The 27,556-nt window shown below is 35.4% G+C and overlaps 1 protein-coding gene across 15 annotated transcripts; it reads left to right on the top strand.

Moving 5' to 3' along the window:
* Positions 1-347: 347 nt before the first annotated feature.
* On the top strand, positions 348-26,094 carry LOC109540361. Of its 15 annotated transcripts, XM_048664994.1 has the most exons (15): positions 349-826; positions 1,854-1,985; positions 2,963-3,094; positions 4,077-4,208; positions 11,017-11,148; positions 12,154-12,285; positions 13,251-13,382; positions 14,368-14,499; positions 15,492-15,623; positions 15,899-16,030; positions 19,135-19,278; positions 20,002-20,121; positions 22,832-22,969; positions 23,800-23,907; positions 23,989-26,094. In XM_048664994.1, the coding sequence occupies exons 1-15, from the start codon at positions 448-450 to the stop codon at positions 25,605-25,607; spliced, it is 3,696 nt and encodes a 1,231-aa protein (XP_048520951.1). In that variant the 5' UTR covers positions 349-447; the 3' UTR covers positions 25,608-26,094. The 15 variants fall into 15 exon arrangements, with proteins under 15 accessions (XP_048520962.1, XP_048520951.1, XP_048520958.1 ...); XM_048665001.1 differs by lacking the exon at positions 2,963-3,094; XM_048664999.1 differs by lacking the exon at positions 4,077-4,208.
* Positions 26,095-27,556: the final 1,462 nt, after the last annotated feature.

Genomic DNA, 27,556 nt, shown 5'->3' with positions numbered 1-27,556 from the left:
TTGTTTTGTCGAACTGAAAAACTCACAAACGCAATTCTTATTGCCATAGTAAAATTGGTTAAGAATCTATTGAAAATAAAGAAAAATTTATTTTCACTGAGAGCCTGTATCGCGGAATCTATTAAGCCTGTGCCTTTTTTAACTCAGAAAATATAGAATCATTTTGAAATTCACAATTCGCTGATTTTCTACTGTAGCTCTTAAGATCGGAAAAGCTGTCAAATTTTATTTTACCATTTAACTTTGTTGATTTTGAAGGCTACAAAATAAGTTTAAAGTAAGTTTACAATATTATCAAGTATTATTTACCTTTGCACTCAGCATATGTAGTTGCTTAGAATTCGGAAAGAAATGCGGAATGTTACAAGAAAAACTCGGTATATATGATATGACCTTTATCACGGAGGCAATTCAGTCAGTAATATTCAGAGGTAACGTGGTGTGAACATGGAGAGACGCAATATACGACGAAATCCGCGAAACAGAAGAGAGCGTCATCCTCCGGTTGATCGGGGGGCAGATAGAATGAGACAACAACGTCAACATCCGAATCTTCCTGACGTACTTGAGGGAGCAGCAGCATTACCACTTCACGCCGATCAAGTCCAAGCGCCGCTTCCTGAACATCCTTTAGCTCATCTTGATCTTCTACAAGGCCCGTTGGAACAGGCGCTGCTCCGTCAGAATAACGAACAGTTAGAGCATGACAGACAAAGGGTTCTAGCACAGTTCAGGCCCGCTGCAGTTCAGCACCAACAGGTCCAAGGAATACAGATCCGTCCACAGGGAGCGATATTGAACCTCGTTGCGGGTGGACTTATAGCAGGTGAGCCATCAGAATAATGATATATTCGATCATGCATTTTTTTCTTCGCTCGTTAAATTAAATGTTTTTAATACTGTACGAAATAAAGAAGGCCACTGCCAAACACTGTCTAGGGCTCAACAGTCTTTCTGCCATCTTAAGTTTGACCTAAAATGCATTTGACACTTGAACTACTTTTTTAATAGCACATAATATTACGGATATTCCCCATAAAAGTGTCGAAAATGGAACACCCTGTGCAGGGTTTGCTAGATACAATGTGGTCTTTTTGTGTGAAAATTAATATTGTACAATGGAAATAGAAAGCGCATTTAGCTCTCTTAAGAGATTGAATAGATAATCAACAATCTTTTATTGTAAAAATGATTTTATATTTTCCTAGTTAAAAATGATGCAGAAAAATGTTATATTTAAATTTTTTACTTAATAGTTATAAAAAAATCTGTGTTTTTTAATAAGGTTATGGGGACAGATACAAAAGTTATCGAATCTAAGCTATTTGTTAAATTGGAACTTGGAACACTTTAACACAGCTTTAACCGAAAGTATAGATTTTAGAAAAATGTTTGCAAAAATATAATATCATGGTTTATATTGATTCTCTCAGAAAATATAAGGTAATTTAAAAATTGACAATTTTGTTACTTTTTCCCGTTGCTTTAATTTAAGAGAGCAGAAATTTTTATTTTACCATTTTACGCTTGACCCTAAACAACACGTGACTATTTCACGGAGATTCCCTACGAAAATTTGAAAAATAAAAAAAATATAAGAAACATCTTTTTGTTTCTTCTCAGAAAATATTTACAGTTGTAATTTCTCATAACATGCATACTTTTATGCAGCTGATTTAGGACAATGTCACCCAGTTTCCCTACTGCCATACAAAATTGCTTCTTTTTCGTAAATATACAAAATAATTAAACATATAATTCGATAATATTTTACGACAAAAAATAATGTAGATATTTTAGATAAATTATACCCGCATATGAGATATAAGGTGTCCAACATTGGTTTCTTGCAGGCGGTCTCGTTGGGTTCCATGGAGACAGACCTGAGGTTCTACAGGCTCAGCTACCTGTAGCCGAGCACAAACAGGGCCAAAGAAGTCCGCAGGGACTGATACCCAATATTGATAGGCGTGAAAATGTAGCAGGTGAGCCATCAGAAGAGCCATATATTCGACATGTATTTTTTCTTCGCTCGTTAAATTAAATGTTTTTAATACTATACGAAATAAACGGAAGCCACTGCGAAATACTGTTTAGTGCTCAACAGTCTTTCTGCCATTTTAAGTTTGACCTAAAAATGCATTTAACACTTGAACTACTTTTTTGATAGCACGTAAAATTACGAAGATCCCTATAAAAGTGTCGAAAATGGAACACCCTGTGTAGGGTTTGCTAGATATAATGTTGTCTTCTTGGGTGCAAATTAATATTGTACAATCAAAATAGAAAACGAATTTAGCTCTCTTAAGAGATTGAATAGATAGAAATTCAACAATCTCTTACTGACAAATTATTTCATATTTTCCTAGTGAAAAATGATGCAAAAAAATGTTATATTTAAATGTTTTGATCCAATAGTTACTAAAAAATCTGCGCCTTATAATAAGCTTAGGGTGATAAATACAAAAGTGATCGAATCTAAGCTATTTGCTAAGATGGAACACTTTGGAAGTTTTAACCTAAAATATAGATTTTTGAAATTTCTTTTCAAAAATATAATACACCATGGCTTACATTGATTTTCTCAGAAAATATAAGGTAATTTAAAAATTGACAATTCTGTTACTTTTTCCCGTTGCTCTAAATTAAGAGAGCAGAACTTTTTATTTTACTATTTTACGCTTGACCCTAAACAACACGTGATTATTTCACCGATGTACCCTACGAAAATTTCGAAAATGAAAAAATATAGAAACATGTTTTTGTTTCTTCTCAGAAAATATTTACAGTTGTAATTTCTCATAGCATGCATAATTTTATGCAGCTGATTCAGGACAATGACACCCATATTTCCTTCTGCCATATAAAATTGCTTCTTTTTCGTACATATAATAATGTAAATATTTTATATAAATTATACCCGCAAATGAGATATAAGGTGTCCGACGTTTGTTTCTTGCAGGCAGTGTCGCTGGGTTACAACGAAATAGTCCTGAGGCTTTACAGGCTCAGCCCCCTGTAGCTGAGCACAAACAGGGCCAAAGAAGTCCGCACGGAGCGATACCCAATATTGACAGGCGTGAAAATATAGCAGGTGAGCCATCAGACGAGCCATATATTCGACCATTTATTTTTTTCTTCGCTCGTTAAATTAAATGTTTTTAATACTGTATGAAATAAACGGAGGCCACTGCCAAATCCTGTTTAGGGCTCAACAGTCTTTCTGCCATTTTAAGTTTGACCTAAAAATGCATTTAACACTTGAACTACTTTTTTGATGGCACATACAATTACGGAGATGCTCTATAAAAGTGTGGAAAATGCGACACCCTGTACAGGGTTTGCTAGATATACTGTTGTCTTCTTGATAGAAAATTAATAATGTACGATCGAAATAGAAAACGAATTTAGCTCTCTTAAGAGATTGAATATTAATTCTACAATCTCTTACTGTAAAAATGACTTCATATTTTCCTAGTTAAAAATGATACAGAAAAATGTTATATTAAACTGTTTTTATCTAATGGTTATTAAAAAATCTGCGTTTTATAATAAGCTTACGGTGACTGATACAAAAGTTTTCGAATCTAAGCTATTTGTTAAATTGGAACTTGAAACATTTTGTCAGTTTTAAGCGGAAATGTAGATTTTTTAAATTTCTTTTCAAAAATATAATACACYATRGCTTACATTGCTTTTTTCAGAAAATATAAGGTAATTTAGAAATTGACAATTTTGTTACTTTTTCCCGTTGCTCTAAATTAATAGAGCAGACWTTTTTATTTTACCRTTTWTGCTGGACCCTCAAGAAGCACGTGATTAYTTAATKGWTRGAAACATGTTTTYGTWTCTTCWCAGAWAATATTTACAKTTGTARTTTCTCATAACATGCATAATTTTATGCAGCTGATTTAGAACAATGACACYCATTTTCTCTTCTGCCATATAAAATTGCTTCTTTTTCGTCCATATAAATAATGTAAATATTTTATAATTATGTAAATAATATAATATAGTATAATTGTATAATTATACCCGCAAATGAGATATAAGGTGTAAACGTTTGTTTCTTGCAGGCAGTGTCGCTGGGATACCGCGAAACAGACCGGAGGCTTTACAGGCTCAGCCCCCTGTAGCCGAGCACAAACAGGGCCAAAGAAGTCCGCACGGAGCGATACCCAATATTGACAGGCGTGAAAATATAGCAGGTGAGCCATCAGAACAACCATATATTCGTCCATGTATTTTTTTCTTTGCTCGTTAAGTTAAATGTATTTAATACTGTACGAAATAAACGGAGGCCACTGCCAAATACTGTTTAGGGCTCAACAGTCTTTCTACGATTTTAAGTTTGACCTAAAAATGCATTTAACACTTGAACTACTTTTTTGATAGCACATAAAATTACGGAGATGCCCTATAAAAGTGTCGAAAATGGAACACCCGGTACAGGGTTTGCTAGATATAATGTGGTCTTCTTGGGAGGAAATTAATATTGTACGATCAAAATAGAAAACGAACTTAGCTCTTTTAAGAGATTGAATAGCAATAATCTCTGACTGTAAAATGACTTCATATTTTCCTAGTTAAAAATGATGCAGAAAAATGTTATATTTAATTGTTTTGATCTAATAGTTATTAAAAAATCTGCGCCTTATAATAAGCTTACGGTGACAGATACAAAAGTTTTCGAATCTAAGCTATTTGTTAAGTTGGAACATTTTGTAAGTTTTAACCGAAAATATAGATTTTTGAAATTTTTTTCAAAAATATAATACACCGTGGCTTACATTGCTTTTCTCAGAAAATATAAGGTGTCGGTTTCCGTTAAAGTGGACTGTATTTATATAATTTTTCTTTTTGTGCGCGATCCCGATCTGAAACGGCACTCCCAATACCGACTTAACCATATCGTTGCACCCAACCGACGAATGAAAACCCGATTATCGGCAAATTACAAGATATATATTTCTGAACGTTTTTTCTTGCAGGGTCTGTTTTTTACAATCACCTTAGTTACTAAAGACAAAACAACTTAAAACAAAATTATCATATCGCCTTCTGGACTAACTTAGGTGGTTGGCTCGATAGAGACAAATAGCTGATACTTACTCATTTCCCAACATTCTCCCCCCCTTTACTGATCTTGTAAATATTCCATTTTTTGTTTTAATTTTGATAATTCCTACTGTCAATGGCTCACCTATCAAAAAGTGCGTTGGTGTTAAGCAATTCAGATCTGAAGGATCCGATGAAATTGGACTCAAAGGCCTTGAATTTAAAATGGCTTCAATTTGTGCCAACACAGTAGTTAATTCTTCAGACGTCAAAGTTAGATTACCAACTATTCTTTTCAAATGAAACTTTGTGGACTTTATCCCTGCTTCCCATAAACCACCCCAATGAGGACTAACTGGTGGTATGAAATACCACCCAATTTTTCCATTGACCAATTCCTCATGAATTTCTGAAAATTTTTTTTGATTTTTGAAAAATAAATAAAAGTTTTTAAGTGCATTATTGGCACCCTGCAAATTAGTGGCATTATGACTATAAATAGTATCCGCTACGTGCAATAAACCTTTTAAGCGTGAGAATAAATGCTTCGGTATTTAAGCTACTCACTACCTCAATGTGGATTGCTTTAGTAACCATGCAAATAAATAATGCAATGTGGGTTTTGCTGGTAACTATTCCACGTAATCTTGATTGTTTAATTGGCAACGCCCCCCCAAAATCAGTGCCCACTTTTTTAAATGGATGAGCTATCGATACCCTGTCTGGTGGCAGTGCACCCATAAATTGAGCGGCCCCTTTCACCTTTACTCTGTGACAGATCACCCATTCAGTCACAACTGATTTGACTCTCCCCAATCCATGGATTATCCAATACCTTAATCTTTAATTTGCTAACACTGTTTGAGGACCAGCATGAAAAAGTTTGAGATGTGCGAACCCAATCAATAACTTGATTGCATAATGATGTGCTGGTAAAATGATAGGAAACTTCTGATCTAATTCTACCTTTGCGTTAGCTAACCTACCATTAACCCGTACAATTCCTTTTTCATCAAGAAATGGATTCAAACATGCTATGTGACTTTCTTTGAAACTGGCCTGATAATTAACAGATGATTGCAGTTGTTTTATTTCCTTTTCAAAGCTTTCCAATTGAATTTGTTTCATAATGGTGTGATGAGCTTGTTGTAAATTGTAAATCGTCTCCGAACTTCTCTTCAAAAATGTATGCCAATATGCCACTGCTCGATGCAGTCTCAAAAAATTTGAAAAATTATTCCACTTAATAACATTTTCTACAACTATTTGAGTCATTGCCACCCTTTCCCTTTGCTCCGGAATAACTGTAACATCTGGATGGCCATTGTTAGAAAAATCACTATTAAACTCCAGAAGGTAATTAGCCCCGTTCCACCATAAATGTTTATCCATTATCTCGGAAACAGATATACCTCTAGATATACAATCCGCCGGGTTTTCCTTAAACGCAACATGATTCCAAGTGAAAGGTGAAGTAAGCTCCTGCATTTCTGCAACCCTGTTTGCCACAAAAGTAGTCCACCTGTTTGGATTACCTCTGAGCCAACAAAGAACAATCTGTTCACAAAAACACCTTGCCATTTTTAATTTAAGAGCTGGAACAACACGATGAACCAACCTAGAGAGAAGCAAAGCTCCACATAGCTCAAGTCTTGGCAAACTCACTCAGTTTTAATGGGAGCTATTCGGAACTTTGAACGAAGAAAATTTGAAGGCACTGATTTGTCTCCATAAATCTGATATAGATACATGCCCCATATGCTACCATAGGTGCATCCGAGAATCCGTGAATTTGAATCTCGATGATGTCCTTAAACTCAAAAACTCATCTTGATAGTTTCAAATTGCTTAAATCACGAAAGTTATTTTAAAAGGTTTTCCCATTTTCCCTAAGATCTGTTGGAAGTTTATCATCCCAAAGAAGTTTGCGCACCCAAATTCGCTGCATTAATAATTTTGCACACACTACTACAAGACACATAGCCCAATGGATCAAACATTTGAGAAATCTTAGACAAAACAAATCGCTTAGTTATCTTCTCAAAAGTTATTTTAATATGTCGGATACGAATTTTAAATTTATCCTGACCTGGTTGCCACACAATACCCAACACTTTTCCATCCTCCGAGTTGAAATTAAATTCTTTGCCATAATGTTCACCCTGGCCTGCATCTAAAATAGATAAATCATTTGACAACCACTTATGCAACGAAAATCCTCCTAACCGCAACATTGCAGTCAATTGAGTTTTCAACTCTTTAATCATATTCTTTGAATTTGCACCACATAGTATATCATCGACATAACAATTATTTAAAATAGCGTTTGCTGCTAGTGGATAATCGTAGTAGACATCGAGCAGCCAAAAATGGTGCAGCCTTAGTCCCATATGTAATTGTTTAAAGTTCAATCACTTTGATTGGATCATGCGAATTTTTCCGCAATAAAATATTTTGAAGAAATAATTTCCTTGGATTAATTTTAGCCATCCTAATCTCAGCAATATGTCGAATTCCGACTGAACAGTAAAAGCTTTTAACATAATACCGTTTAAAGATAATCCAGTTAAAGTTTTACTTGAAGCGTCACATACAACGCGCAGTTGTATAAACTACATCCTTTTTAATTACACAATGATGCGCCAAGAATATCCTTTTTTGAATTTCCTCCGAATTACACTCAACATATTTTCCATGATTAAGCTCAATGTGCTCTTCAATGAAGCTTTTGTAGTCGCTAAATAATGCAGGATTCCTAATGAATTTATTTTCTAGAAACTGAAACCTTCTATAAGCAGAATGAAAACAATCGCCCAATTGAAGAAAATCCTTATTGCTCCTCATTGAGAGATCTACCTGAAAACTTCCATTCTCTAACCTTGTACATGATTGCAAAAACAAATTCTCACATAATTTTTCTTCTCTTGAGAAGAAAGTTTTATTCTGGAGTTCTTCCATCTGCCAAAATTTCGGCATTAGTTCATCAATGTCGACTAATTCATGATCGCTAACTGCGTCTGAAACTGAGCAACATACAAGACGTAACTGATCGTTCTCATGGTGTATAATTGGAGCTGCTCCAAAAATCAACCAGCCAAGTTCCGAATTTTAAAGAATTGGAAGTCTTGAACGTAATTTTACAACTTGCGGAAGAATTATTCGCGCATACAAATCAGCAGATATCAACATGTCAATATGACCTGGCCTATTATAAAACGGATCTGCTATTTTCATCTCTTTGTCGATTTTTACCTTCCTGAGATCTACCCAGACATGAGGAAGAGTAAATGTAATTTTATCCAACACAGCAAATTGCGTTTTTATTGTATAATTGTTAACCTTGGATTCTAAAGTCAAGTTAACCATTGTCTCAACATCAGTTGTTTTATTACTGATGCCCCCAATTTTGACAAACGTTTTACGAATTTCACACCTGCCCAGTTCGTCAATTAGTTCTTTTGTAATGAAATTTGTTTGTGATCCAGTCTAAAAGCGCTCTCGCTTTAATATGCTGACCGTTTTCCAGACAAATTTTAATTATTGCTGTAGCCAAAAGTACCTGCGTATCCAATTGTTCATAACATACATGCCTTAGGTATTTGATTTTCCCCCCTTGAAATACCTAAGTTTCTCGCGTGTGAAATACCTATAAATTCGTTCCCACTTGTACCCATAAGTGTATTTCCTTGCCCTTGAATTGATGCCGACAAATCTGCATTATCACAATTGTTGGTTGACCCTTTATTTCGAGAAGTATCCCTGTCAGCATTGCTCAACTGATCATCATGTAAAAGTGCATGGTGTCTTCTTTTACACGTTATGCATCCCTGTTTTATTTGACATTCTGTCACCCTATGCGATTTTCTCAAACAGTTATAACATAATCGATTATTTTGAATGAAATGTCGTTTTTCGCTCAATGATAGTTATTTATTATTCCCATTACAAAAGTTATAATTTACTTTTTGCCCTGCAAATGAATGATTTTGTTTTTGAGCAAAAAATGATTTCCTCTCATTTTTCTCCCCAGACATATTTTTATTCCCGTGATTGTTAAATCTCTTTGAATTATCGACTTCTATATTTTCTAAAGCAGTGCATCTTTTTTCTAGAAAAGTCAGAAATGCATCAAGAGTAGGCAATAGTGCTTGTTTATCTGAAGATATCAGCCCTATATTTTTTTCCAACTCGTAGGCCCTATGTGTTTGATAATCAAATTTTTGCGTAAAAGGATAAACTAATATGAGGTACCATTCCTTGACAGGCAATTTTAATGCTACCAATAATGAATTAACGTGCTGCTTTATGTGTGTTAAAAAACCTCTTAGTTGTTTGCCTGTACCTCTTGTAATATAAGGTGTATCTAGCATACCTTTTAAATGTGGGTTAATGACCACTAATTTATTTTCAAAACCTATTTTTCAATATTTCCAGCGCTTGTTTATAATTTTCATTGGTTAGCGGCAAGTTATTAATTAAATGTAAAGCTTCACCCGACAAAGCACCCTTTAAATAGAGAAACTTTTGAACATCATTCAAGAATGAATGGCTACCAATTATTGCTGAAAACAAGTCTATAAAAGTCTGCCAATCTTCGACTTTACCGGAAAACGTGGGAATATTTATACTTAGTAACCTGGTATTACTCAGCGGCATTGCCGAAGCTGACTCCAAATGAGTAGAAACATGTGGAAATTCAAATATAGATTGACTCATTTGCCTAATTTTCGCTTTTAGTTTAGACAATAAAGACAAATATTTAGTCTCGACGTCATCCCTACCTGTCTCGTCGCTCTGATCCATTAATTCTATATTATTCTGAATCTTGCAATAATTTTTGTAAGCTTTTTCTAAAAATACTTCCCTAGTTACGTATTCGCTAACATTAATGTTTGATACAGTGTCGTTATTCGTAACAAACGTTTTTATCCTCGTTATCGAGCTTTTAACAATCGATCTCTGTTTCTTAATATTATATCATAAGACCTTAACAGAATTTTCTCACAACTATACAAATAAGATACTTTAATCTACTTTTTATAGTTCACGGAATGAAAATAATTAATGACCCCAATTACTGTCACTGTTTCCTTCTCAAATTGCGTCAATGAATTTCACCAACAAATGTATCTGGTTTATATCCAATATATTGAACGATTGAACGATCTGATCTTAGACTTCGTCGATCTGCTTTCCAACACGGTCGTTCAGCAACCCATATCCATTATTCCCAAGTTCCATACACCATATCGCTGGATATCCGGCTCGTAGGACCAATGTCGGTTTCCGTTAAAGTGGACTTTATTTATGTAATTTTTCTTTTTGTGCGTGATCCCGATTTGAAACGGCACTCCCAATACCGACTTAAGCATATGATTGCACCCAACCGACGAATGAAAACCCGATTATCGGCAAATTMYMWCAWAWAWATTTCTGAAMGTTTTTTCTTGCACCGTCTGTTCTTTACAATTACCTTAGTTACTAAAAACAAAACAACTTAAAACAAAATTCTTATATTTTCTCTCCCTCTAGACCAACTTAAGTGGTTGGGGCGATAGAGACAAATAGCTTATACTTACTCATTTCCCAACATAAGGTAATTTAGAAATTGACAATTTTCTTACTTTTTCCCGTTGCTTTAACTTAAGAGAACAGAATTTTTTATTTTACCATTTTACGCTTGACCCCCAAGAAGCACGTGATTATTTAAGGGATATACCCTACGACAATTTCGAAAATAAAAAATATAGAAACATGTTTTTGTTTCTTCTCAGATAATATTTACAGTTGTAGTTTCTCATAACATGCATTTTATGCAGCTGATTTAGGACAATGACACCCATTTTCTCTTCTGCCATATAAAATTGCTTCTTTTTCGTCCACATAAATAATGTAAATATTTTATATAAATTATACCCGCAAATGAGATATAAGGTGTCCAACGTTTGTTTCTTGCAGGGAGTGTCGCTGGGATACAGCGAAGCAGACCTGAGGCTTTACAGGCTCAGGCCTCTGTAGCCGAGCACAAGCAGGGCCAAAGAAGTCCGCACGGAGCGATACCCAATATTGACAGACGTGAAAATATAGCAGGTAAGCCATCAGAAGAGCCATATATTCAACCATGTACTTGTTTGTTTCTTCGCTCGTTAAATTAAATATTTTTAATACTATACGAAATAAACGGAGCTACTGGGAAATACTGTTTAAAGCTCAACAGTCTTTCTGCCATTTTAAGTTTGATCTAAAAATGCATTTAACACTTGAACTACTTTTTTGATAGCACATAAAATTACGGAGATCCCTATTAAAGTGTCGAAAATGGGACACCCTGTACAGGGTTTGCGAGATATAATGTGGTCTTCTTGGCTAATAGAAAACGAATTTAGCTCTCTTAAGAGATTGAATAGCACAATTCAACATTCTCTTACTGTAAAAATGACTATATTTTCCTACTTACTAATAATGATACAGAAAAATGTTATATTAAAATGTTTCTATCTAATGGTTATCAAGAAATATGCGTTTTATAATAAGCTTACGGTGACAGATACAAAACTTATCGAATCTAAGTTATTTGTTAAGATGGAACACTTTGTAACTTTTAACCGAAAATATAGATTTCATAAATTTATTTTCAAAAATATAATACACCATGGCTTACATTGCTTTTCTCAGAAAATATAAGGTAATTTAAAAATTGACAATTTTGTTAGTTTTTCCATTTGCTCTAAATTAAGAGAGCAGAAATTTTCATTTTACCATTTTACGCTTGACCCTAAAAAAACCCGTGATTATTTCACGGATATATCCTACGAAAATTTCGAAAATAAAAAAATATAAGAAACATGTTTTTGTTTCTTCTCAGAAAATATTTACAGTTGTAATTTCTCATAACATGCATAATTTTATGCAGCTGATTTAGGACAATGACACCCGGTTTTCCTCCTGCCACATAAAATTGCTTCTTTTTCGAAAATATACGAAATAATTCAACAGATAATTTGACAATATTTTACGACTAAAAATAATGTAAATATTTTATATAAATTAGACCCGCAAATGAGATATAAGGTGTCCAACGTTTGTTTCTTGCAGGGAGTGTCGCTGGGATAGAGCAAAACAGACCTGAGGCTTTACAGTTTCACCCACCTGTAGCCGAGCACAAACAGGGCCAAAGAAGTCCGCACGGAGCGATACTCAATATTGACAGGCGTGAAAATATAGCAGGTGAGCCATCAGAAGAACCATATATTCGACCATGTATTTTTTTCTTCGCTGGTTAAATTAAATGTATTTAATACTGTACGAAATAAACGGAGGCCACTGCCAAATACTGTTTAGGGCTCAACAGTCTTTCTACGATTTTAAGTTTGACCTAAAAATACATTTAACACTTCAACTACTTTTTTGATAGCACATACAATTACTGAGATGCCTTATAAAAGTGTCGAAAATGGGACACCCTGTACAGGGTTTGCTAGATATAATGTGGCCTTCTGAGGTGGAAATTAATATTGTACGATCACAATAGAAAACGAATTTAGATCTCTTAAGATATTAAATAGCAATAATTTCTTACTATAAAAATGACCTTATACTTTCCTAGTTAAAAATGATGCAGAAAAATGTTATATTTAAAGCTTATTAAAAAATCTCCGTTTAATAATAAGCTTACGGTGACAGATTCAAAAGTTATCGAATCTAAGCTATTGGTTAAATTATAACTTGGAACACTTTGGAAGTTTTAACCGAAAATATAGATTTTTGGAATTTATTTTCAAAAATTTAGTACACCATGGCTTACATTGCTTTTCTCAGAAAAAATGAAGTACTTTAAAGATTGACAATTTTCTTACTTTTTCCCGCTGCTCTAACTTAAGAGAGCAGAATTTTTTATTTTACCATTTTACGCTTGACTCCCAAGAAGCACGTGATTATTTAATGGATATACCCTACGACAATTTTGAATATGAAAAATATAGAAACATGTTTTTGTTTCTTCTCAGATAATATTTACAGTGGCAATTTCTATTAACATGCATAATTTTATTCAGCTGATTTAGGACAATGACACCCATTTTTCCTTCTGCCATATAAAATTGCTTCTTTTTCGTACATATAACTAATGTAAATATTTTATATAAATTAGACCCGCAAATAGATATAAGGTGTCCAACGTTTGTTTCTTGCAGGGAATGTCGCTGGGATACAGCGAAACAGACCTGAGGCTTTACAGTTTCAGCCACCTGTAGCCGAGCACAAACAGGGCCAAAGAAGTCCGCACGGAGCGATAAGCAATATTGACAGGCGTGAAAATATAGCAGGTGAGCCATCAAAAGAACCATATATTCGACTATGTATTTTTTTCTTCGCTCGTTAAATTAAATGTTGTTAATACTATACGAAATAAACGGAGGCCACTGCGAAATACTGTTTAGGGCTCAACAGTTTTTCTGCCATTTTAAATTTAACATAAAAATGCATTTAACTCTTGAACTAATTTTTTGATAGCACATACAATTACGGAGATGCCCTATAAAAGTGTCGAAAATGCGATACCCTGTACAGGGTTTGCTAGATATAATGTGGTCTTCTTGAGTAAAAATTAAGATTGTACGATCGAAATAGAAAACGAATTTAGCTCCCTTAAGAGATTGAATAGTAATTCATCAATCTCTTACTGTAAAAATGACTTCATATTTTCCTAGTTAAAAATGATACAGAAAAATGTTATATTAAACTGTTTTTATCTAATGATTATTAAAAATTCTGCGTTTTATAATAAGCTTACGGTGACTGATAGAAAAGTTTTCGAATCTAAGCTATTTGTTAAATTGGAACTTAGAACACTTTGTCAGTTTTAAGCGAAAATATAGATTTTTGAAATTTCCTTTTAAAAATATAATACACCATGGCTTACATTGCCTTTCTCAGAAAATATAAGGTAATTTAGAAATTGACAATTTTGTTACTTGTTCCCGTTGCTCTAAATTAAGAGAGCAGAAATTTTTATTTTACCATTTTACGCTTGACCTTCAAGAAGCACGTGAGTATTTAATGGATATACCCTACGACAATTTCGAAAATTAAAAATATAGAAACATGTTTTTGTTTCTTCTCAGATAATATTTACAGTTGTAGTTTCTCATAACATGCATACTTTTATGCAGCTGGTTTAGGACAATGACACCCATTTTCTCTTCTGCCATATAAAATTGCTTCTTTTTCGTCCACATAAATAATGTAAATATTTTATATAAATTATACCCGCAAATGAGATATAAGGTGTCCAACGTTTGTTTCTTGCAGGGAGTGTCGCTGGGATACAGCGAAGCAGACCTGAGGCTTTACATGCTCAGCCCTCTGTAGCCGAGCACAAACAGGGCCAAAGAAGTCCGCACGGAGCGATACCCAATATTGACAGGCGTGAAAATATAGCAGGTGAGCCATCGGAAGAGCCATATATTCAACCATGTACTTGTTTCTTCGCTCGTTAAATTAAATATTTTTAATACTATACGAAATAAACGGAGCTACTGGGAAATACTGTTCAGAGCTCAACAGTCTTTCTTCCATTTTAAGTTTGACTTAAAAATGCATTTAACACTTGAACTACTTTTTTGATAGCACATGAAATTACGGAGATCCCTATTAAAGTGTCGAAAATGGGACACCCTGTACAGGGTTTGCGAGATATAATGTGGTCTTCTTGGCTTATAGAAAACGAATTTAGCTCTCTTAAGAGATTGAATAGCACAATTCAACAATCTCTTACTGTATAAATGAATATATTTTCCTACTTAATAATGATACAGAAAAATGTTATATTAAAATGTTCTTATCTAATGGTTATCAAGAAATCTGCGTTTTATAATAAGCTTACAGATACAAAACTTATCGAATCTAAGTTATTTGTTAAGATGGAACACTTTGTAACTTTTAACCGAAAATATAGATTTCATAAATTTATTTTCAAAAATATAATACACCATGGCTTACATTGCTTTTCTCAGAAAATATAAGGTAATTTAAAAATTGACAATTTTGTTAGTTTTTCCATTTGCTCTAAATTAAGAGAGCAGAAATTTTCATTTTACCATTTTACGCTTGACCCTAAAAAAACCCGTGATTATTTCACGGATATATCCTACGAAAATTTCGAAAATAAAAAAATATAAGAAACATGTTTTTGTTTCTTCTCAGAAAATATTTACAGTTGTAATTTCTCATAACATGCATAATTTTATGCAGCTGATTTAGGACAATGACACCCGGTTTTCCTCCTGCCACATAAAATTGCTTCTTTTTCGAAAATATACGAAATAATTCAACAGATAATTTGACAATATTTTACGACTAAAAATAATGTAAATATTTTATATAAATTAGACCCGCAAATGAGATATAAGGTGTCCAACGTTTGTTTCTTGCAGGGAGTGTCGCTGGGATAGAGCAAAACAGACCTGAGGCTTTACAGTTTCACCCACCTGTAGCCGAGCACAAACAGGGCCAAAGAAGTCCGCACGGAGCGATACTCAMTATTRACAGGCGTGAAAATATAGCAGGTGAGCCATCAGAAGAACCATATATTCGACCATGTATTTTTTTCTTCGCTGGTTAAATTAAATGTATTTAATACTGTACGAAATAAACGGAGGCCACTGCCAAATACTGTTTAGGGCTCAACAGTCTTTCTACGATTTTAAGTTTGACCTAAAAATACATTTAACACTTCAACTACTTTCTTGATAGCACATACAATTACTATCTCAGTATTATTATTATACTTTAATTATACCCGCATATGAGATATAAGGTGTCCAACATTTGTTTCTTGCAGGCGGTCTCGTTGGGTTCCATGGAGACAGACCTGAGGTTCTACAGGCTCAGCTACCTGTAGCCGAGCACAAACAGGGCCAAAGAAGTCCGCAGGGACTGATACCCTACATTGACAGGCCTGAAAATATAGCAGGTGAGCCATCAGAAAAACCATATATTAGACCATGTCATTTTTTTGTCGTTGCGTGTTATATTAAATGTGTTATTAGTGTTCGAAATAAATTAAGACGCCGGCCAAACACTGTTTAGGGCTGACACACTTATTTCAAATGTAATTCAATTTACTTAAAACTAATTTCATTTTAAACTAAAACCATGACGAACGCTGATATCGCAATCAAAATAGAACAAGTGGGTGAATACATATATCTGGGACAAAATATTAAATTCAACAAGGAAAACCAAACAGCAGAAATCAAGAGACGAGTTAGATTGGGTTGGGCAGCATTCACCAAATTGAGTTACATCCTAAAAAATAAAAAATATACACAATACCTCAAAGCCAAAGTATATGTATAATCAAGGTGTACTTCCTGTCCTCACCTATGGATCCCAAACATGGATACTTGCACAGGAAAACATGGATGAAGTAACAAAAGCACAAAGATCAATGGAAAGACGAATGTTACGGGTAAAATTGATAGATAGAAAGAGAAACGAGCGGATAMGAAATAAAACGAAACTAAGATATGTTAGAATAGAGACAGCAAAATTAAGATGGAAATTCGCCGGACACAATATCASATTAAAAGACGRACGATKKAATACATGTATTCTAAACTGGAGAYCCTGGGAAAATAAAAGAAGTAGAGGAAGACCCTAAATGAKATGKGCGGATGRCCTGAAGAARMACTCTGGAACTAGATGCATAAACATCGCGACAAGCAGGGAAGGGTGGAAAAGACTGGGGGAGTCCTATGTCCAAAGATAGAAAATACAAAAATTGGCGCCMGATATTTTGTCCCGTAAGCACATGATCAAAATAGTACTGCGATATTATTTTGATTAAAAGAAGATGATCTGATCTAATTTTTATTATCAAAAAATGTCTGGATCCTCTCCTATTGGTGATCAAAGTTCTTCAAAAAATGTATCTTTTTGAAAAATTAGGARAATAGTACGATGTATTTTGGTGMAACTCGCTGTGAACTTGTTCTTATGTAAGACTCACATTTTGAWGAAACTATCGAGTTCTGCTGTTTTGGACAAGTRATGAATTCTTGAGTGTYGTGGTACAAAAACYACCAGAACTTTTTAGTTGGTAGAWGAAATMAACTCAGTTTTTTTCRGTTGATGCACTAATCATGTATCCATTGTGCTCTTTKYAAAATTTTGKAGCRTTCATAGTTTTTGCGCAAAAAATATGTSTGTTTTCTTGCCACTTAACAATGTTAGACATTACTTAAGTGCAWATATGSGGCGCGTAAGCGCGTACGCTTTCACGCAAGTTGTCTTCGCAAAACCCTAAAGCCGGCGCTACACGATGCTCCGAACATTCGCTCCAACGTTCTACCGAACAAATCTATCTGCTACACGGTGTGTCGAATGCTTCAAGCAAAATCCCTTTTGAATTGTGGTTCAAACGTTTGTCTACATTCATCAATATGGAGGATACTGCTGACGCTGCGTTTATAGCCGCAGCAGTAGTTCTTAGTTGTGTGAATGGTTTTTTCAACGTTTTGTATTAATAGTTATCAAMAYTTTGTCRAAATTCCATTAAAGTAAGGCATTTTCAACAAGAACGTAGGCAATATCGACGAMGAACTAACAAACCWATATTTCCAAATATTTATCCCACCTACCCCCGATCCCCGATTCGAGTAATTTTTTTASCCTYTTGAATGTGATTTCGCTTGTTGTCGTTTTCGTGATATAGGAGCTATAGGAGCKTTATAAGGTGATGMCTATTGTGCCTCAYTTGCAGAAACAATTTTAAAACATTTGTAATTATTTGTATTTCAATAAATAGCCCTATTTAGGTAYACAACAAATAAAACTKTATACATAAAGTACAAATATTTTAAGGACACTAAAAAATAAGAATAAAATCCAGGCTCAAGGGAAGCCGTGAATGCAAGCAAGCTTTYATTAATGATTTAACATGCGCAACATWTGATCACTACACACAACTCGCAATAGCAGCGTTYAAAGCTACAGCTGCAAGCTGCGTAGCAGTGAAAATATAAAGTCGCGCTTTAATATTTTAGTCCTACTTTCCTTTCTAATTTCCTTTTCACTTTCTKGTTTGAACCACTATCTGTGGTTCGGTCTGTTCTTTCTTGTCTTTTTCTCTCTCTCTCTGAGAAGTTTGACGGTACTAAGCTGGAGTTTAGCGKTTTTACCTATTTTCGTTTGTGAGCAGAATATTTTAACTGATGTGTTCATGGTTTCTTTTATTTTTATGGCTAGTTCRTTTATTTACATTTTATGTTTCCAATTCATTTAGGTTTAGGTTTTCGATTTGTTTTTGGGTCAGTGTCCKTTGTTGAATAGCGTTCTTGTTTGATGAGTTTGTTGCATTCCGCYTTCATGTTTATCTTCATCTTTGCTCGCACTAATCTGTGCCTGCCAAGAAYAAGACCCAACTACTTGGTGCGTGGAAACTCTTTGATGCCATCTGACTCAAGTTTAATGTGGTTAAAAGCAGGACGATTGTCGGCTGTGATGGAAAATGCTATGGAAATTTGTTTTTTTGGCATAGTATTTAGACTTAATTTTAAAAAATGCTACCAGTTCTTAAGTAGATACTACCAGTCCTAGTTCTGCTGCATTTYTTGAATCTTYACAATAACATCCATAAAACACCGCTACCGTGTCATCTGCATATGAAATTAATGAACCATTCCGTATGTAAATATTAGTAAYATTGTTAATATGGGTTATGAAGAGTATAAGACCAATAACTGTACCCTCAGGTATTCTAATTTTCATATAACAAGGGTCATTAAATTGTTTATTTATTTTTAGAACTTGCTCTCTGTCCCTTAGGTMMCTCTCCAAWATTTGCAACAGTGGACCGCTGATACCATACAAGCTAAAAACCTCAAGGCYCTGGCTAGGTCCAAGAACACCACCAAACACTTTCTATTATTTTCCAATGYGCCATTGACTATATGACATATACCAATTATCTCAACAAAAAATTCTACGATATTTTATGAAGAAARCTAATGCAAAAAGTTAATATTAATTAGACCCGCAAATGAGATACAAGATGTCCAAGGTTTTCTCTTGCAGGCAATAKCGGCGTGTTACAGAATGTCAGACAAGAGGTTCAAGAAGGCTGCCACCCTGTAGCAGAGCACAAACAAGTCCAACGTGGTAGTGTCGGCAGACAGTACTTTTCGATACCCCGCATCTTAACGCCTGCATTTATAGCAGGTGAGCCATCATATTAGCCATCTATTCGGCAATGTAATTTTTTCTTAGTTTGCTAAATGAAATGTTTTTATTACCGTACGAAATAAACGACGACGACTGCTAAATATTGTTTAGGGCTCAGTTTGTTTAGGGTATTCAAATGTTTTTTAATGGTTGTTGAAAAATTTGCGTTTTATAATAAGTCTACGGTGTCAGATACAAATGTCATCGACTCTAAGTTCATTTTTTTAAATGGAACGCCCTGTATATTTTAATCGAAAAAAAATACTTTCAAAAATACAACACACAATGAATGACATTGCTTTTCTTAGACAATATAGGGTAATTTTAAAATTGACATTTTTTTTGTTTTGTCCCGTTTCTCTGAATTGAGCAGAAATTTTAATTTTATCATTTTACCCCTAAAAACACATAACACATTTCCGGAGATACCCTAAAAACATTTCACAAAGTAGATTCAATGTGCAAAAAATATCAGAAACATATTTACGTTTCTTTTCAGAAGATATTTGGAGTTGTAAGTTCTCAAAAGAACATTTCATACAGGTCATTTAGGAGAAAGACACTCATTTTCTGATCTGCCATAAAAATTGCTTCGTTTTTTAATGCAGAATGATTCAACAGATAATTCAACGATATTTTACGTATAAACATAATGCAAAAAGTTGAAACAAATTAGACCTCCAAATTAATTACAAGGTGTCTAAATGTTTTTTCTTACAGCTACTATTCCGATTGGCCCAGGTGGGATTCCAAGAACTCAGCCGGTTCACCCAGACGGTCGGTACAGACCGCCAAGTGGAGTACCACAGCCCAACTCCTTCACGCAAACAATGTCAACAGGTGAGCCTTCAGAATATCCATCTATTCGACCTTTCTTTTTCTGTTTATAGTTTGTTAAATGAAATGTTTTTATTACTGTAAGAAACAACAAACTCAACAGTCTACTCAACATTTTAAGTTCACCTAAAAAGAGCACATATACTACTTTTTTGATAGTACACTCTCAACAATTATTTTATTTATTATCTCTTGCGAGAGTTAGTTTCTTTGGTGGTCGGCCACCGGTCGGTGGACGCTTTCAATTTGGCTTTTAGTTGTTGATTCTTCCATTTTTTTCGAGACGGTACCAACCGAACGATATACTGAACTTTCAGTTTTTCCTAGAAGCCGTGCTTTTTATTTAGTCCCGTAGTGCTAGTCCTTTTATTGTACGTACAATTTTCATCCCCGTGCTTTGTTGCGGACCCTTTGTTCTGGAAGTTTCAGCTCGGATTTTCGCTGTGTATGTCAATATTGTCTGCACCGCGGTTTTGTAGATACACACTTTGCCTTTTATTGTTATATGTATGTTCTTCGATATTATTTCTTCAACCACATAACATTCTACTAAACATAAGTTTTTGCAGCTGGATATTTCCACTCCCAATTATGTACACGGTATAGCTAGCTTGATAGGCTTCTCTTTAACTGCTTATTTGCATCTGATAGATTCTGGTGAGGTGACCAAATATTCTGTTTTCTCTTATGACATCATCACATGTAAGTCTTCGGCTATTGTTTGAAATATATATACAGGGTGATTAAAAATTGGCGTCATTCCTCTGAAGGTGTTGTCTGGCGCTCTTATAGGAGTACAGAAAAAATAGTAAAATAAATTAATTGTTATTAAAAACTGAGAAATATGCAAAAAACTATATCAGAAATACGGCAGCAATGTTTTTCAAGGTAATCTGCCTAATTAACATTGCGCAAGTACCTGTTGCTTCGTAATTATTTATAACTCCGGTAACCATGGAATTATACAGAGTCATAATAAGATAGACAAGAATAAACGGCAAATTCAACAAGATTCGTTGACTGCGGAACGTACTTGTACTGAAATGTCAACCTGTTCTCATAACCTCGAATTGGTTGAATGGTTAACTCCAAACAAGCTAGTGCCTGTGTAATCTCCTTATTCTCCACCTTATTAAGCAGCTTCTCGTATTCGGTTAATTAACTCCTGCTTCATTTGTATCTCCTTGTGCTGTGTGTATCGTACAAACGTGGTAGCAATGTAGCCCTTCCTCGGTATTTATTTGGCGCTTGGAAAAGTGTCAGTTATTGTGCTCTGAATACCCCTGGAAGACCCTGATTCGATTATGTCCAATACTTGTTCATGTGTACCTGGAACCCGAAAATGGATTGCCGTCCACTCTCTTCCTGGAACCACTCTCTTCGCCCTTTGTTGGCATGAGTTCCTTCAGCTTCTGCTATGTTACTGTAGCATTTCCCCTGAACTAATCGCATATCAGCAAATTCGTGAAAGGAAATTCAAAGTAAGTCACAGTTTGACAAATTATTGTTATTATTGATAAGGGCTATCCACCTGTACCTATCTGTTAATGACAAAAAACATTATTGCCGCTGTGACTTTTCATCAAAAAATTGTAGAAGAGAACTTTTTTGAAATCAAAAATTTTCGGAAATTTGAAGCAAATATAGTTTTTCTTTCTGAATGCTTAAGTAATCCAATAGGCTACCAATTAAGCAAGGAACAATTTCAAAATATTGCTTAATAACAAAGTTGAAATTCGATCTTCAACTGTTAATATCGTCTAGAAATTTTGGAAAAAAAAATTTCTATATTTTTCTCGTACTCCCCAAGTGAGCCTTTATCACCCCTTAAAAAGAATGACGCCAATTTTGAATCACCCTTATATATAGCAGTCGTTGCATAGTATTTTCAATGTTCCAGTCTGTATATTCATATGTCTCGGTTTGGCTATCGCCTTATCCGTTATCGAACGGAAACGATCACATTGCTGATTCGAGTTGTAGAGCAATTACGCACTCGCCACTTCTTGGTATTATGAGCAACTTTTCCATTCGTATGTAAAGTGCTCCATACAACTGTTATTATGTAATATACTGTTATAGGGTATCATGTGCTCTTTTTGGGTCGAATTTAATATGATACAATGGAATTGGAAAACGGCTTTGGCTCTCTTAAGAGATTCGGGAGAAAATCAACAAGTTGCCACTTTCAAAATAACTCTATATTTTGATAATTAACAAGGATAGTGAAAACGTTAAAAAAATGCTACAAAGATTGCTCTCTTTCTCTCTTATAATGACTGTTGACTAGTCTGCTTACTAGTAATTTTGACCTTGATATTTTTTGACTTTCCCCGTTTCTCTTAAGCGAGCAGGAAACTTTATGTTAGCATTTTAAGTGTGTCTAAAAGAGCACATGACACAATTACGGAGATACCTTGAAATTTTCGAAAATAGAATGCACTGTTCAAAAAAATTGAAGAAACAGGCTGTCGCATCACTTCAGAAGATATTTACAGTTGTTCCCATAAAGTTCCCATAAAGACACTTCATACAGCTCATTTAGGAGAATGAAATCCATTTTTCCTCACGCCGTATAAAATTGCTTCTTTGTAAATATACAGCATGATTGAACAGCTAATTCCACAACATTTTACGACAAAAATATTGCTAAACTTTCATAGAAATTAGACCCGCAAGCGAGATACGAAGTATTCAAGGTTTTTTCTTGCAGATAGTAGCGCTAATATCAGGCATTTTCAAGCTGAGGCTGTAAGGCAGCAGCCTGTTCATCAGCACATCCAGGTCCAAGGGACTCAGTTCAGACCGCAGTGCAATCGCACCTTAGAATGGCGGCCTATAGATTCAACAGGTGAAAGCTTAGAATAGCCATCTATTGACCATTTCTTTTTTTTATTCGTTTGCTAATCGAAATGTTTTTATTACTGTAGGAAATAAACGAAAACGCCACCCATATACTGTTGAGGGCTCAACAGTCTACCATTTTAAGTTTGACCTAAAAAGAGCACCGACACCTATACTACTTTTCTGATAGCAATAGCAAATACCGAGATACCCTAAAAATGTGTCGAAAATAAGACACCCTGTAGAAGGTTTGCCAGTTTCAACACTTTGATAGCGTTTCATGTGCTCTTGTTAATCAAACTTAACATGGTGTAATGGAGATGTACTACGAATGTAGGCCTCTTAAGAGGTTCGGGAGAAAATCAAAAAATTGTCTCTCACAAAATGACGCTATATTTTGATTATTAAAAAGATACAGAAAAATGTTATGTTCAAATATTTTTTATAATGATTGATAGGAAGACTAGTAATTTTGAAATTGTTATAATTTTTACTATTCCCCATTTATATTAAGCGAGCAGACATTTTGATTTTACAGTTTTAAATGTCCCACTAAAAGAGCAGATACATCAGAATATACCGAACACGAAGATACCTTGAAAATTTCGTAAATAGGATACACTGTCCATAAAAATAAAGAAATAGCTTTCCGTTTCACTTAAAAATATATTTACAGTTGTATCTAAATCACACCAATTTTTTCTCCCGCCAAATAAAATTGCTTTTGTTTAGTAAGAATACAGATTGATTCAACGAAATTCCACAACCAAAAATAATGCAAATTTATTAATTAGACCCGCAAACGAGATAAAACATATTCAAGGTTCTTTCTTACAGGCGGGAACCCTGAGTCAGGGCATGTACAAGCTCAAGTTCCAAGGCGTCTTGCCGCTATAGATGAGCGCCGACATGTCGAAGAGCCCCCTGCGCCTAGCGTTTCATTAGGTGAGCTCTCAGAATATCCATCTATTCGACCATTTCTTCTTGCAAGTTTCGTTTATTAGGTTAAATATATTATTATTGTAGGAGGTAAACGTAGACTCCAGCCACAGCCTTCAACATCCCAACAAGCAGCATCAACTTCTGGTCAGCGCGAGCCTGTGCAAGATAAATTGCGTTGTAATTTCTGTCCACTGCCTGCAACACGTCAGCGAGTCAGCTATCCAATTTTGCCGCATAGACTTCGCAATTTTGATGCGATCACTGTGGATAACTTAGTCACAAACTTCTGCAAACGAGTACTAGCAACCTGCCCTGCTGCTCGTCGGTATGTAAGAAGCATACAGTCAATGTCACCAAATAGTCCCCCAAGTCGCGGGCTACTGAAAATGCGACATGGGCCATTCTGTCCTATAGAACTAATACATAACTGGCCTGATCCCCCGATTAGCCAATCAGTCGAAAATCTGATCCCTCTGCCCGAAAATCTAAAAAGCTGGGATCCTGTCAGTATAAAAAAAGCCAAGAAAGCCTATTGCAGAGAAGTTTTAAAACATAACCCCGATGCTCTGGAAGAGTTAACGGGCCTACGGTCGATATCACCAGATCCTCCAAAAACTTCAGAATCGGCTGCAATAACAGATTCCGTGCACCACCAGGACGCCTCCTGTCCATTAATTCTTTTTGATAAGTGCCTCCCATCTCGTTCTGACAGTCCGCCTATTATGGAAATAGACTCACCTGATAGTTTGAAGCCTTTTAAGCGTGCCACTCCAATAAGAAGAAAGAAAGGTGACAGTCTAAAAACACAAACAGGTTGTCCTGGTCTTCCGAAACCTCTGTCGAGTTTGCAGTCAACATCACAAGGTATTGCAGGTCCTTCACAACCTACTGACCCTGTGAGTGAGCCACAACATTCTATGGGCCAGCAGCCCCACCTAGAAATTCAATCCCAACAAGATTGCCATCTCTGCTGCACTGCTTCAACGAGTCGGGGTTCAAATCATCCAAGATCGGCGTATAATGACAGATGTTATGATCGTGCTGTAGGGAGAAACATCATGTGGGGATTATCCAGGGAATTACTTCTAAATGCGTCTTCGGATCCTGAGCGTTTAACAAGGGCAAGCTCTGTTTCGCCAGATAGATTGTCACCTTCAGAATCTACTGGGTATCGCAGTGTGGTAGGGCCCCAAACTATACAACATCACCCCCTCTGTATAGTTCCAACGCTTGATTGTTGTCCTTACTGCCACAAGTCTCAACAGCACGCTTCATCAGAGCCATTGGAACCTCAAAATATTTCTGAAATTCCGTCATCTTCGCGATCTTCTGATTCTGATAGTATGGCGTATGTAAGAATCACATGTGATCACCAATACGGATGTCCCGTAGGAATTCTAGAATATTGTCCAGAATGCAGAGTTGATCCTACACCTTCCGATCCGCATTCTATATCTTCCGATCAGCATCCTACACCTTCTGATCAGCATGTTGAGGCCGTGGAGGTAGAAGAACAACTCCACGAAAGCGGAACATCACAAAGCCGTCCATCTACGAGCTTTACTGAACCCACCCCGCAAGAGGACGAGGCGCTATCCTCACTAAGAATGATACATCAATATCTGGATGATGATGATGATGATGATGATGATGATAAGGATGATGAGGATGATGAGGATGAAGATATTTCTACTTGGTTATGATGGCATTCGAACGGGGACTCACTTGTAAAACTTCCAAACGGCGCTCCGAAGGCAAATTTCTGAGTAGTCGCCACTCCAAAGAGTAAAGCAGTTGCAGTTGTAACAAGTAATCGAATTATAAATAACATGTTTAGTTAAACCTTTACAGAAATGGAGTATCCATTAAAGGTCTAAGTGTAAATTATTTATATGGTAAGGGTCGTGAACACCGTACAACATGCAGGATGTTGCTAACACGAACATCAGACTACTATGGCGTAATGCTTATTTTTACCCATTTATGTTTTATTGAAACTGTCTACTTTATCGTCCCATACAAATGGGTAAGCAAAGCGGCATGAGATGTATACATTTTTTATTTGTTTCATAAACAACGTAAACTATACTATGTTGTCAGTTTTATAATTTTGTATCTGCACTCCACGGGCTTAGTTCTGCCTAGTAATTATTTGTTTCGTCTTAGTCTAATATACCTATTACTATCAAACAATAGTGTTCTTCTTTCTACATGTGCCAACTCCAACTAAACCCATCCACTACTACTACTACTACTACTCATGCATATGTATAGTAGCCGTGGTCGTTGTAAAGTATATCAACACAAATTAAGTCACGGAATTACAACTATAAAATATTTACATTATCCAGGCATTACATACAAGGTGTCTCGAAAGCACATGGTCAAAAGGTCCTGCGTCATTTTTTGGCTCAAGAGAAAGCGATCTTCCCTAACTTTTATTGAGAAAATATGTCTGACCCCTTTGCCATTGTTGGTAAAAGATCTTCACCAGAACTACATTTTTGCATATATTTTACATCGGGAGATTTATTATTTATCAAGTGTTTTATAATTATGAACTGATCGACTCAAACTAACCCAAACTTTAAGTCGGTTGTATTTTGGAAGTGTTTTCGTCCGAATTGCGTTCCTCAAAATTTTATTTTTAACGACAAATAACAGGTTAATATCATAGCCCTTGATTTAGTTTTTATACCAAGACACTCAAGTATATTTAGCGGAGAAACTCGGTTGCTTTATCAAAATATGAGTTTTATATTAGAATAAATTCGCAGCGAGTTTTAATGAAATTCATTTTTTGCAATTTTGCAATTGGATTTGAAGCTCCTCCGTACAACGTCCAACTCACTCAAGAACTTAAGCCTCCTATATCCCAAATTGGGTGATTGAACAACAAGCCGTTGATGATGATTTTTCGAATCAAACTTTCTTCAGCGATGAGGCTCATTTTCCGCTTGGTGGTTACGTGAATGGACAGAACAGCCGTATATGGGGCTCTCAAAATCATCAGGTGATTGCAGAAAGGCCTTTGCGTCCTGAAAAGGTGACCGTATGGTGTGCATTAAGGCCGGGTCACATCCATAGATAAAGACAAGTCACATCTATCTGATCCGACTCCGATCATACAATCGGACGAAGATCTGAGAGCAAAATGGTACTGGACTTTCAACGCCGTAGTTCACATCTTTCCGCTACCTGCCGGATCCGTCTCCGTTTTTGTAACCGATCATGTTCCGATTTTGCTGGCTATTCGATGGGTATTTGCTATCCGATTGTCGGAAAGAAAAACGGTCCGCACTTTAGGTTGCGTCAGTGATACATTTGATTTTTAATGGGCAATATCTACAGTAAGCTGTAGATATTTAAATATTTTGATTGGGCTTACAGAATTTTACTACGATTAGATCATTCGTGGCAAGTATTAATTTATATTACTGTTTACACAGCAAGCACGTATGTAAGGACTCTGGCAAGGAATATTGGAAAAATAACTACTAAAGTGTACATGGTAAACTGTTCATGGAAATTTATTTACTACTTCAGGTTTTACTATTTTAATTAAACCCCGCATTTTGTAGACATTTTTATTCTCTACAAATCATCTCGTTGGGCATTCCGATTACTCCATTATTATATAATATTATAAAAA

This window comes from Dendroctonus ponderosae, unplaced genomic scaffold (assembly GCF_020466585.1).
Source record: "Dendroctonus ponderosae isolate FM_Combo_2020 unplaced genomic scaffold, Dpon_F_20191213v2 Dpon_F_20191213_3, whole genome shotgun sequence".
Classification (NCBI taxonomy): domain Eukaryota; kingdom Metazoa; phylum Arthropoda; class Insecta; order Coleoptera; family Curculionidae; genus Dendroctonus; species Dendroctonus ponderosae.
Note: the sequence above shows the minus strand (reverse complement) of the source record. Positions and strands in the feature narration are given on the sequence as shown.